Below are 13,417 nucleotides of genomic sequence, written 5' to 3' on the forward strand. Positions count from 1 at the left end.
GTGGGGCATGCTGACAGTAGATGTGCCCCTAGCATTCTGTATAATAGATGTCATAATTACTCGGCCTGCGTCCACTGTCCTGCCGGTGAGGATGCAAAAGACCAATGCCGCCTTCTTCTTTGTCACATTTGACACGTGCCCAGATGGCATCAACCGCGAGTCCACGAAATGATACCAGTTGTAGGCCTCCCTTCTCAGTGACGTCACTGGGAATGTGACCGGGGCTCGTTGATTGTTGATTACCCGGTGCACAAAGTGTGTTGATGACAGTGTCATAGGGATACGGGTCTCTCATAAACAATGTGTACCCATCTGTCTCATAATCTGGCATTCCATACAGTGAATTGATCGTCGTGCTGTCGAAGGCAACCATCCGCCCTCGAATCCTCACGTGAAACTGCTCATGCTTTACCTTCAGATTTGCATAAAACTCCCTCACAAGGGACATCACAGCATCAGCCGAGGGCTTAACAAATTCACCCCAATTCAATTCTCGAGCTCGAACCAACATAATAGTATCTGGGTGGCACTGCTCCATACCCCTCTCTCTCTGCATGCTTTTCTCTAACAACTTCATATAATTCTCGGCGGCCTTTGTATCCCAAAATCATCGTCTATCAAAAGTGACAGCGGACGATGACTCGCCCTCGCCAGATTCACCACGCTTGCTCTTTTTCTTTGGTGGCATATTTCAATTCAATATCAAATCACTTTACAACAGTACTCAACAATTCAATACCCCCAATATCAACACAAACAATCAATTAACGATTTTGTCCAACAAGCAATTCTCCGAATCAAACAATTCCTAATAACAAACTCACTGAGACAATTGATCGAACACCTTACGTGTACCAACCCAAGAACTCAATTCCACTAATCCCAAACATGAAAATCGAGAATTATGATACCAATAGCAAGTACCTTGTTGTAAAGGGCTGAAATTTTGTTCTACTTCGTAGTGGGTCGATTTTTTGTCCAAGAACTTTCGTTGAAATCTTGAGCCAACTGGTGTTAGGAGTGAGCAAATTTAGGTGGATTTGGAGTGAGGATGATATGAGTGGTGTATTGTAGTGTTTAGAGGTTGAATTTGTGGGAGATTTAAGGTAGAAGTCGATTTTTCGGTGGTGGAGAGGAATAGGGGCCGCGGCGCTTTTGTTCTTACGTTTCTGAAGAATGAAATCTCGCCCCCTTTTTTTTTTTTATAATTCGCGAACTAGCGCCGCGGCGCTGAGTAAGTAGCGCCTTGGAGCTAAACTCTCGGCCCTTTAGCGCCGCATCGCTGTATGTCTAGCGCCTAGGTGCTAATAAATTCGAAACTTTTTCGCCGCGGCGCTTAATTCTTAGTGCCTAGGCGCTTTTTTCTCGGCAACTCAGAGCTGTGGCGCTTGTAATATAGCGCCTAGGCGCTATTCTTGCGCAAATCTGTCCAAATTGAGTCCTTGCCTTGCCGCATTTAAAATTGTACCTACATCAAAACACATAAATCAATGTCACATCTTCACATACCAAATTAAATAAAATCAGAAAACGTAAAAGCAATAATACCACTGAAAATAAAAATAAACTAAAATCAAATAAAGCAAACGAAAGCAATAACAAAAGTACTGGTTGGGATGCCTCCCAACAAGCGCTTGGTTTAACGTCGTCAGCCCGACTGTCCCTAGACTGCTCAAGGTGGGTCGTGTGATATCCTGGATGCCTTGAATTCTGCTCTTTGACCATCAACCTCCATGGTCAATTTTTCTTGTCTCAAATCAATGACGGCTCTAGCAGTAGCCAAGAATGGTCGTCCTAAAATGGTACGAACATTCTGACTGTCCCTCATGTCAAGTACCAAAAAATCTGCTGGAAGCTTCAATTTATCAATTTTGAGTTCAACATCTTCCACAATGCCCAATGGTGTCCTGATCGATTTATCTGCCATTTGTAAACTCAATTCCATGGGCTTCATCTTGCTCGATCCAAGTTTCTCGTAGAGAGAACTTGACATTATATTCACACTTGCTCCAGAATCACAGATAGCTTTTTCCACTAACTGACCCCCTATTTCACATGGTACGACAAATTCTCCGGGGTCTTGCAGCTTCTGAGGAAGACTTCCTGGCCTACCCTTATCATCTCCTCCAGTAAAGGCTACTTCTTCCTGCTCTGCAGACTGAATGTTAGAGTGCAGGTTCTTTAAATCTTTAAAACCTTTTTTCTTTTGAAACTCAGCTAATCTTTGGGGGTAGGGAAGTAACGAAATATCAATGCATTGATCAAAATCATAACTCTTACCTTTCTTACCTCGATTCCCTTTGCTTGGAGTCGGCTGATCAACTTTAGCTTCTCTGGTTACTACTCCAATCTCTTCATTCTGTATAAAAATGGCATTCACCTCTCTCAGATTTGGGTCTGCGGTCTTTTGCACTACGCCCGACGGTTGAGACGTGAGTTGCTTCGTTATCTGCCCCACTTGCGATTCAAGGATTTTCAAGGTAGCACCAATACTTGCCATATGGGTTTCTAGGTTGTCAAGTCTAGACTCATTCCTAGCCATTCTCTTGCCATATTCCTCAACAAAAGTCCCAACTAAATCCTCAACTGATGGCTTCTCTTCCCCATTGGATGTATTGAACCCCAGTGGAGGATTCAATAAATTCTTATTATTTGCGTAAGAAAAATTTTCATGGTTTCTCAAACCAGGATGATAAGTGTTAGGGGGAGGGTTACCTCTATATCTTCCATAGCCTCCAAAGTTCTTGTTGGTGACGTACTGCACCTCTTCAGGAACTTGCAATTCTTCAACAACAAACGATTGTCCCTCAGTGTTTGATGTACTCACTTTATTCATGGTTGCTAACTGTGTAGTTAATGCTGATACTTGCGCAGTGAGTGATGTGATAGGATCCACGGCATAAACTCCAGCATACCTCTTTACTCCTACCTCTCAGACGGCCATTGGTAGCTATTAATAGTCATCTGCACAAGCAAGTCATAGGCTTGAGCAGGGGACTTGGCAAAGATCGTGCCACCTGCTACTGCATCCACTATTGTCTGTGTTTGACCATTCAATCCATTATAAAACAACTCAATCTGCACCCAGTCTTTGAAACCATGATTCGGGCACCTCCGCAACAACTCTTTATACCTTTCCCAAGCTTCATACAACTGCTCGAAGTCTGTCTGTCTAAAAGTGCTGATCTCAATCTTTAATTGTGCAGACTTCGCAGGAGGAAAATATTAAGAAATGAACTTCATCGTCAGCTCCTGCCATGTCGTGATGCTCCCTAACGGCAGTGATTGGAGCCATCCTCTTGCTTGATCCCTGAGAGAAAAAGGAAACAAACGCAATCTAATAATGTCGTCAGGAACATTATTAATTTTTTACCGTATCTGTGATTTCCAAGAAAGTTCTCAGGTGAACGTGAGGATCTGAAGTAGCAGTTCCAGCGAACTGGTTTTGTTGAACCATATTGATCAGGGTAGGCTTCAGCTCAAAATCGTTGGCATTTATGGTCCCCCGAGCAATACCAGAGTAATGATTGTTGATCACTGGTCAGAAGTGATCTCTGATAGGAATAGCCTCTGGCTGGGCGTGTTTGTCATTCTCTCAGTTCTCAGCCATTGCTTGGATCTCTTCTCTTCTTGCTTTTCTTAATCTTCTCGCAGTTCTTTCGATCTCCGGATCAAAAATAAGCAAGTCAGGGCTTTGTGATCTTACCATGCACTGTCAATCAGAAAAAAATGAAAAACTCAATCAATATAAACTAAAATAAAATAAAAGCTTTAAATTAAAATCTAGACTAATTGGTAACAATACTGATACACTGCCCGGCAACGGCGCCAAAAACTTGTTGGGTGTTTTCACTACCGCAAGTGTACGGTGTCAAGTTTTAGTACTGGTTAGAGTATAGATATCGATCCCACGAGTAGTGTATATATAAATGTATATCAGTGCTCGTAATTAAAATAGTCCAAACTTTATCTAGACAATTCGATAGAATTGTTGATTTACTTAAACGAATAGATTGAAAACAAATAATTAATCTAATACCGGATAGAGGAAAATATCAAGGAGAGAAAGTATCTAGAGAAATGACTTCACTAAGTTTCGACGACAATTATTCCAAGTAAAATTTATATTCCTGAATTCCAATTATTTAATGGCCAAGAATACTTAATTATTTATTCCCCATTTCTCAAGTGACGAATAAATTGTATCTATCAAACTTCGATTTAATTATTCCTAATAAAGATCTAAGTTTAATTGATAAATGCGGACAATGTTTTTATCTAATCCTCGCTAAAGTTATACGTCTTCCGGACGCTATAAACTTTTAACGATGTGTCTCTAATGATCTATAATCCTAGTCCCTCTCCCGAGTTGTATAACTAATCAGACAGCATACAATTTATGGCCAGTAAATTGCAGTCAACTCAATACAAAGAAACACAATTAAACAGAAAGGAAATCAATCATATAAATATCCGAGTCAAATTATCGTTTCCACAAAGCTACGTCATTCTCTAGACTAGAAAGTTAGTTCATGACGAAATTGAAATAAAAACAACGCATGTTCAAAGTTTTAGACATTGAAATACGAGAAATGATAAACACGAAAGACATATAACAAATCTGAAGTGTCGTCTCCATCCCCAGATACGTCGCTCTTCGTCTTTGTAATTGATCTTCGCGTGTCTTGTCTTTGTCTCGCCTTCGCTCCCCCTCTTCTCCCTGTATTTTTTGTCCACAAAACGGCGTCCCTCATTCTGAACCCTTCTTTCCGTAAGTCGAAGCCCATTTAGACTTGTTTCGCTGCCATTAGCGCCGCGGCGCTGAGTAAGTGGCGCCTAGGCGCCCATCGTTCGTGAGCATTAGTGCCACGACACTTGTCCCTTAGCGCCTAGGCACTTGTTCTTCGGCAGTGAGGCGCCGCGGTGCTGCTTGAGCAGTGCCTAGGCGCTTGTCTCTCAGCATGCTGGCACCGCGGCGCTGATCATGTAGTGCTGCGGCACTAGTCTTTTGCAAATTGTGGCGCTGCAGCGCTTGTTGTGGCGTTGCGGCTCTGATTCTTTCGCTGTTTTACGCTCAAAAACATCCCTGATTGCTCTCCAACATACCATAGTTGTATATTCCCTGCACTACACAAAAACAACAAAAACCAAGCATAAATCTGCTCGAAACCAGCATAGATCAAATGGATTAACAGTAAAATTAAGTGCAATTCTTGAACTTATCAAGTGCAGTGCTAGATTGCCTTCACGGGATAGACGAGAAGGATCCTCATCCAGGAGTCGACAGAGGTCTTGCTCGTCCCCTAGGCATGGTTAAGACCCTCCAAGGATAAATCAGAGGATCGGGGAGCAGAGAGGGTGTGGGGACCCGGGCTCTAAATCTTTTTCTTGGGATTAAATGGATTGTTATTCTAAAATGTGGGTCAATTTTTCGCTTTTATATTTAAATCAAAATGTAACTAGACAAGCACAAGTTCTTTATTTAATTTACAACATACAAACATAAAATCTATGTCCTGTTCCGTATATCCTCAACTAACCAGTAATAAAATACAGTACATAACAAAAGACTACTACTGGTCCGTCTGCTAGGCCCGAGATCTCCACGCTAACACGATCATCTCTGTCTCGACCCAAATCCTGCCCCACCTGTTGTTATGCACACATACAGACATAACAACAGCCGGAAAACCGGTGAGAACACATCCCAGTATAAACATGTGAACATGCATATAAATACTATAAAACATGAAACATGCTGATATGAATGTCATTCATATAAAATCATGAAATGCGAGCCTAATCATGTCTAGATGCGACTCGACTAAAACTCTAGGGATCCCGGTGTGAATAAGACGATCTATCACCTACCCTCCCAATCGGGGTGACGGTACGTCTTATTCCTAGACTTCGGCCTGATCTGTATCCACGTCTACAAAGGGGCGGTGATCTTCCCCTAAGCTGGGATAGAACCGAACATCTAGAAGTCTGCCTGATCTCCAGACTGTCCTATCTTAATGCATGAATACAAAATCTGTAAACAAGCATAATCATCTAATGCAATGTAACATGATCTGTAAACAAAGCATAATAAGAATTGAATACAAGTTCTAATAAACATCTAATGCAATGTAACATGATCTGTAAACAAAGCATAGCGAGATTTTCATACAAGATCTATAAACAAATCTATAATAATAATACCTATATCAAGATATAAACAATAAAACTCGTATGTGGTTTTGGTTGGGAAACTCAAATGTGATCTCATTTGAGTCGTGATTCCCCAAAACAAAACATGTATTATACCTTTCGTCGTAGAATTGCTGTCACAGTCGAGAAGATGAATCTGAAATAGAAATGACTCTTAACACTTCTACTTCTACTGAGAGCTCGTAGGAATGACTCTAAACTGAGACCTCGCGTCTCTATTTATAGACAACGATCGGAAGATCCGATCCACTTCGGACGATCCGATCTGACACACGTCGGACGCTCCGAACTTACTTCGGACGTTCCGAATCCTGCATGTCTTCCACGTCTCTAGCCAACTGTCTCGGATGATCCGAACTACGATCGGTCGATCCGAACTATTGCATGCCATCCATGTGTCCAGCCACCTGGCTCGGACGCTCCGAACTCCGAACGGACGATGCGAACTCTGATCGTACGTTCCGATCTCGGTTCGGTCCTTCCGGTCTCACCGAAATATAAATACTCCAATATTCTCGATATCGGTCAATCTAATTCTCAATAGATATCAACACTATCATATTCTCAATCATAATCCAATACAGTACTTCTGTCCCAACAAGTCATAATCATACTGAAAATCATATATGATATCATTTCTTATTTCTTATGGTTATGTACAATCTTCACAACATATTCGTATATGTCAATCATTGTTCTGGGCATTACATTTCTCCCCCTTTAAGACAGAAGTTCGTCCTCGAACTGAAGTAACCATACAAAGTATCTAAAACAGTTTGATAATCTAAAACTGAATACATACTCATATCATATAAATAACTCGGGGTGTTTCTGCCTCATGTTTTCTTCCGTTTCCCACGTCGCTTCCTCAATGCCATGTCGACTCCACTGAACTTTCACAAGTGGAATGGTCTTCGTTCTGAGCTGTTTGTCCTTTCGATCAAGAATCTGTATCGGTCGTTCTATATAGCTTAAGGTTTGATCAAGTTCAGCTTCGTTCGGTTGAATAACATGAGAAACATCTGGCATATATCTTCGTAACATGGATATATGAAATACGTCATGTATTCCGGATAAAGAAGGAGGAAGAGCAAGTCGATAAGCTCGATCGCCAATCTTTTCAAGAATCTCGTAAGGACCAATGTATCGAGGAGAGAGTTTTCCGCGTTTGCCAAATCGAACAACGCCTCTGAATGGAGAAATCTTTAAAAACACTCTATCTCCCGCCTCAAATACTAACGGTCTACGTCTGATATTGGCGTACTTTGCTTGTCGATCTTGTGCTGTCTTCATTCGTTTCTGAATGATCTTTACCTTCTCAGTCATGTCACGAATCATATCTGGCCCAAGTTCTGGTACCTCTGAAACGTCATCCCAATATAGCGGAGATCTGCACTTCTTGCCATACAACGCTTCAAACGGTGCCATCTCAATGCTCGTCTGATAGCTGTTATTATACGAGAATTCGCAAAGAGGTAGGGAATCTTGCCAACTAATGCCAAAATCTAGCACGACGGCTCTCAACATATCCTCTAATGTCTGGATAGTCCGTTCTGACTGTCCGTCTGTCTGAGGATGGTAAGCAGTGCTAAGGTGTAAGGTCGTACCTAACGCCTGCTGTAAACTGTGCCAGAAGTGTGAAGTGAATCGTGGATCACGATCTGATACGATAGACTTCGGCACTCCATGCAATCTGACTACCTCACGAATATAAATCTCCGCCATCTGATCCTGTCTATACGTCATTCTATAAGGGATGAAACAAGCAGATTTGGTCAATCTGTCAATAATGACCCAAATCGCATCGCAACCTCTGGATGATCGAGGTAACTTCGTCACGAAATCCATGGAAATGTGGTCCCATTTCCATTCTGGAATGGATAAACTCTGAAGTAAACCCCCCGGCTTTTTCCTCTCGGCCTTCACCTGTTGGCAGTTCAAGCATTTAGACACAAATTCGGCAATGTCTGACTTCATTTGCTTCCACCAGAACTGTGTCTTCAAGTCATTGTACATCTTTCTGCCACCAGGATGGATGCTGAACCGACTACAATGTGCCTCCGTCAGAATCTGCTGTCTCAAATCTGCAACATCTGGCACAACTAGACGGTTATTCACGTACAACACATGATCTCGTACCTGATATTCTGATACATGCCCTGATCTGACCATTTGGATTGATCTTTGCACATTCTGATCAGTTCTTTGTGCTTCCTTAATCCTCATAATCAAATTGGGCTCAACTTGGATCGTAAAGAGTCGTAGTGGCTTACTATCTGTATCAAATTCTAATCCAGATGTACAGCAATTTTCAACTAACTTGTTAACACCTATCGTCGATAAGGACAAAGAACATACCTTACGACTCAAGGCATCGGCTGCTGCATTTGACTTTCCTGGATAATATTTGATTTCACAATCAAAGTCTTTCAGAAGATCTAGCCATCTACGTTGCCTCATATTCAATTCTGATTGAGAAAATAGGTACTTTAAGCTCTTGTGATCGGAAAAGATCTCAAATTTCTCGCCATAGAGATAATGACGCCAAATCTTTAATGCAAACACGATAGCCGCCAATTCAAGATCATGAATGGGGTATCGAACTTCATGTGGCTTCAATTGTCTCGAGGCGTATGCGATCACATGACCTCGCTGCATAAGAACACATCCCAAACCTCTATGAGAAGCATCACAATATACAACAAAATCACCTGTACCTGAAGGTATCGTCAATACTGGAGCACTGGTCAGCCTTTTCTTCAATTCAACAAAGCTAGACTCACACTCCTCTGACCAAACAAATGGTGCATTCTTTTGTGTTAATTGAGTTATTGGTTTTGCAATACTGGAGAAATCTTTGATAAATCTTCTGTAGTATCCGGCTAAGCCCATGAAACTGCGTATTTCTGGTACAGAAGTCGGTCTCGACCAACTAATCACAGCTTCCACTTTACTCGGATCAACAGAAATACCATCTCCAGAAATGATATGTCCTAAGAAGACAACTCTATTCAACCAAAACTCACACTTTGACAATTTAGCATACAGTCGCTCGTTTCTCAACGTCTGCAAAACAATTCTGAGATGCTCTGCATGCTCATTTCTGTTCTTCGAATACACCAAAATGTCATCAATGAAGACAATCACAAATTCATCTAGATATCTCTGAAACACTTGGTTCATCAAGCCCATTAATACCGCAGGAGCATTTGTTAAACCAAAAGGCATGACAATAAATTCGTAATGTCCATACCTGGTTCGAAACGCTGTCTTTGGTATGTCTATATCTCGAACTCTGAGCTGATGATAACCAGAACGTAAATCAATCTTAGAATAGACCGAGGATCCCTGCAACTGATCAAATAGGTCATCGATCCTAGGCAAAGGATATTTATTCTTGATCGTTGCCTTGTTCAACTGCCGGTAATCGATACACAACCGCATCGACCCATCTTTCTTTCGCACGAACAGCACCGGAGCGCCCCAAGGAGATACACTAGGTCTGATATATCCCTTGGCTAGAAGATCTTCTAATTGTGCTTTCAATTCTTTGAGTTCGATGGGTGCCATCCTATATGGAGCTCTCGAAATAGGTACGGTACCTGGCGCAAGTTCAATGCTGAAATCTACCTCACGAACCGGAGGTAATCCTGGGATCTCATCTGGAAAAATATCTGGAAATTCCCGTACTACTGGCAGATCTGCCAATGCCGGGCTCGACTTCTGCATATCTACAGCATAAACAAAGAAACCATCCGCTCCTTTCTGTAACAGTCTGTTCATAGTAAGAGCCGAAATCAAGGGAATCCGAGATCTGGAACCCTTCCCGTAGAATTTCCACTCGTCTGTCATCTCGGGTCTGAATCTGACAATCTTGTGGAAACAATCCACGGTGGCTCTGTACTTCGTTAGCATGTCAATACCGACTATACAATCAAAATCAGCTAGACCCAACACTATACAATCTAGGTCAATCTCATGCCCCTCAAACTGTAGAATGCAATGTCTAACCGTAGTTACAGATATTAATCCACTTCCCAACGGAGAATTAATAGACACAACATCTAGCAAAGACTCAACAGGTAATGAATGCATCAATGCAAATCGTTCTGAAATGAATGTATGCGATGCACCTGTATCTATCAAGATATAAGCAGGATAACCATAAAGGAGACAGTTACCTGCTATAACATCATCTGGTGCATCTTGTGCTTGCTCCTCTGTCAACGCAAACACTTGGGCCTGTTGCCTCGGAGGTTGAGTCACAGTCTGACTACCTCGGCCTCTGGGTGGAGTCGGTGCTGGTGGAGGCTGAAAAGAGTGAACCGACGATGCCTGCCGCTCAAACTGAGGTACTGAACCGAATGCTCTTCCACTCTGGCCTTGCTGTACACCTCTCTGTGGACAGACTTTGGCAAAATGCCCCGGTTGCCTACAAATGTTGCATCGGCCTGTAACTCCTTGGCACTGTTCAGTCGCATGCCTACCTCCACAATTATTGCAATATACATCTGAAGTCCTTGAACTTTGATCAAAACCAGTCTGTCTTGATCCGCTGGAGCTGGATGAACTGCTCCCAGGTCGCTTAAACTGCTTCCCCTTCGCCTTCAACTGTTCTTTGCGTCCACTACCACTACCACCACTTTCGAATCGAGGAGGAGGAACTTGGGATGGAGGTAGTGGCGGTCTCGGACTCGGTGCAACATACGGAGCACTCCGTTGTCTAAGCAATCCTGCTTCAGCTCCTTTGGCACGATTCAATGCATCCGAGAAGTTATCGGGTCTCCCAGTATTGACCAACGTAAAGATATCTGGATTCAGGCCATTTATAAACTGATCCGCCATGGCCTCGTCATTTCCTGAAACATGGGGTGCAAAACGAAGCAAAGAAGAGAATTTAGCAACGTACTCCTCAATGTTCAATGGCCCTTGCCTCAGGTTTGCGAATTCAGCGCCTTTATCTTTACGGTAGGATACAGGGAAGAATCGCTGATAAAACTCGGTCTTGAATACCTTCCAAGAAATTTCGGTACCCCGCTGCTCTAAAGCTCTCCTAATGTTCAACCACCAATTCTTTGCTATATCTTGCAATTGATGGCCAATTAGCTTGATCCTCTTCTCATCACTGTACTCTAACGAGTCGAATAGCATCTCAATATCTTCAAGCCAACTTTCGCACTCGATGGCATTCTCGGTACCTTTTAAAGTGGGAGGTCGAAAGGATTGGAATCGCTTCAGCAACGTCTCCATAGGGGTCGCCGTAACATCCATAGGATCTCCGGATGTACTCCCCTGCTCTGGCGCTGCTGGTCGTAGAGGTACGGCTGCTCTTCTAGGAGGCATATCTAATAATCCAACTGATTAGTAAACAAGATATACAACTGTCTCAGCCATCATCTAGTCAGTTACCTCTGATCTAGAATCGGTTCTGATTCAGTCAATCACATGCTGAAATTAATCAAATACCAAACAACATGTAATAAGAAAGCAATAATCATGCTAGCACATCATCAAGCAAGGAAGAAGACTCGATCTACCCCGCTCATTCTATCCTATTTCAGTCTAACGGAACTATCGGCTCTGATACCACCTTTTGTGGGGACCCGGGCTCTAAATCTTTTTCTTGGGATTAAATGGATTGTTATTCTAAAATGTGGGTCAATTTTTCGCTTTTATATTTAAATCAAAATGTAACTAGACAAGCACAAGTTCTTTATTTAATTTACAACATACAAACATAAAATCTATGTCCTGTTCCGTATATCCTCAACTAACCAGTAATAAAATACAGTACATAACAAAAGACTACTACTGGTCCGTCTGCTAGGCCCGAGATCTCCACGCTAACACGATCATCTCTGTCTCGACCCAAATCCTGCCCCACCTGTTGTTATGCACACATACAGACATAACAACAGCCGGAAAACCGGTGAGAACACATCCCAGTATAAACATGTGAACATGCATATAAATACTATAAAACATGAAACATGCTGATATGAATGTCATTCATATAAAATCATGAAATGCGAGCCTAATCATGTCTAGATGCGACTCGACTAAAACTCTAGGGATCCCGGTGTGAATAAGACGATCTATCACCTACCCTCCCAATCGGGGTGACGGTACGTCTTATTCCTAGACTTCGGCCTGATCTGTATCCACGTCTACAAAGGGGCGGTGATCTTCCCCTAAGCTGGGATAGAACCGAACATCTAGAAGTCTGCCTGATCTCCAGACTGTCCTATCTTAATGCATGAATACAAAATCTGTAAACAAGCATAATCATCTAATGCAATGTAACATGATCTGTAAACAAAGCATAATAAGAATTGAATACAAGTTCTAATAAACATCTAATGCAATGTAACATGATCTGTAAACAAAGCATAGCGAGATTTGCATACAAGATCTATAAACAAATCTATAATAATAATACCTATATCAAGATATAAACAATAAAACTCGTATGTGGTTTTGGTTGGGAAACTCAAATGTGATCTCATTTGAGTCGTGATTCCCCAAAACAAAACATGTATTATACCTTTCGTCGTAGAATTGCTGTCACAGTCGAGAAGATGAATCTGAAATAGAAATGACTCTTAACACTTCTACTTCTACTGAGAGCTCGTAGGAATGACTCTAAACTGAGACCTCGCGTCTCTATTTATAGACAACGATCGGAAGATCCGATCCACTTCGGACGATCCGATCTGACACACGTCGGACGCTCCGAACTTACTTCGGACGTTCCGAATCCTGCATGTCTTCCACGTCTCTAGCCAACTGTCTCGGATGATCCGAACTACGATCGGTCGATCCGAACTATTGCATGCCATCCATGTGTCCAGCCACCTGGCTCGGACGCTCCGAACTCCGAACGGACGATGCGAACTCTGATCGTACGTTCCGATCTCGGTTCGGTCCTTCCGGTCTCACCGAAATATAGTGGGGACCCGGGCTCTAATTCTTTTTCTTGGGATTAAATGGATTGTTATTAAAAACGTGGGTCAATTTTTCGCTTTTTACCTTAAATCTAATGTAAACAAACGAGCATGAGTTCTTTATTTAAATACAACATACAAACATCAAATACATGTATTATTCTGTATGTCCTCACCTAACCAGTAATACAATACATAACCAAAAGACAACTACTGGTCCGTCTGCTAGGCCCGAGATCTCCACGCTAACACGATCATCT

General features: G+C 42.2%; 1 protein-coding gene across 1 annotated transcript; it reads right to left on the reverse strand.

The window, feature by feature from the left end:
* Positions 1–1,672: 1,672 nt before the first annotated feature.
* On the reverse strand, positions 1,673–2,836 carry LOC140822317 (uncharacterized). Its single transcript, XM_073183045.1, has 2 exons — positions 2,716–2,836; positions 1,673–2,598 (listed from the first exon to the last, which is right to left on the reverse strand). Exons 1-2 carry the CDS (start codon positions 2,834–2,836, stop codon positions 1,673–1,675), a joined length of 1,047 nt encoding a protein of 348 aa, XP_073039146.1.
* Positions 2,837–13,417: the final 10,581 nt, after the last annotated feature.

This window comes from Primulina eburnea, unplaced genomic scaffold (assembly GCF_022965805.1).
Source record: "Primulina eburnea isolate SZY01 unplaced genomic scaffold, ASM2296580v1 ctg772, whole genome shotgun sequence".
Lineage (NCBI taxonomy): Eukaryota > Viridiplantae > Streptophyta > Magnoliopsida > Lamiales > Gesneriaceae > Primulina > Primulina eburnea.

Coding starts and splice junctions, on each gene's coding strand:
- LOC140822317 (XM_073183045.1), bottom strand. CDS start 2,836: ATGAATAAAGTGAGTACATCAAACACTGAGGGACAATCGTTTGTTGTT. Junction 2,599..2,715: donor AGGCTATGGAAGATATAGAG/GTAACCCTCCCC, acceptor CCAATGGGGAAG/AGAAGCCATCAGTTGAGGAT.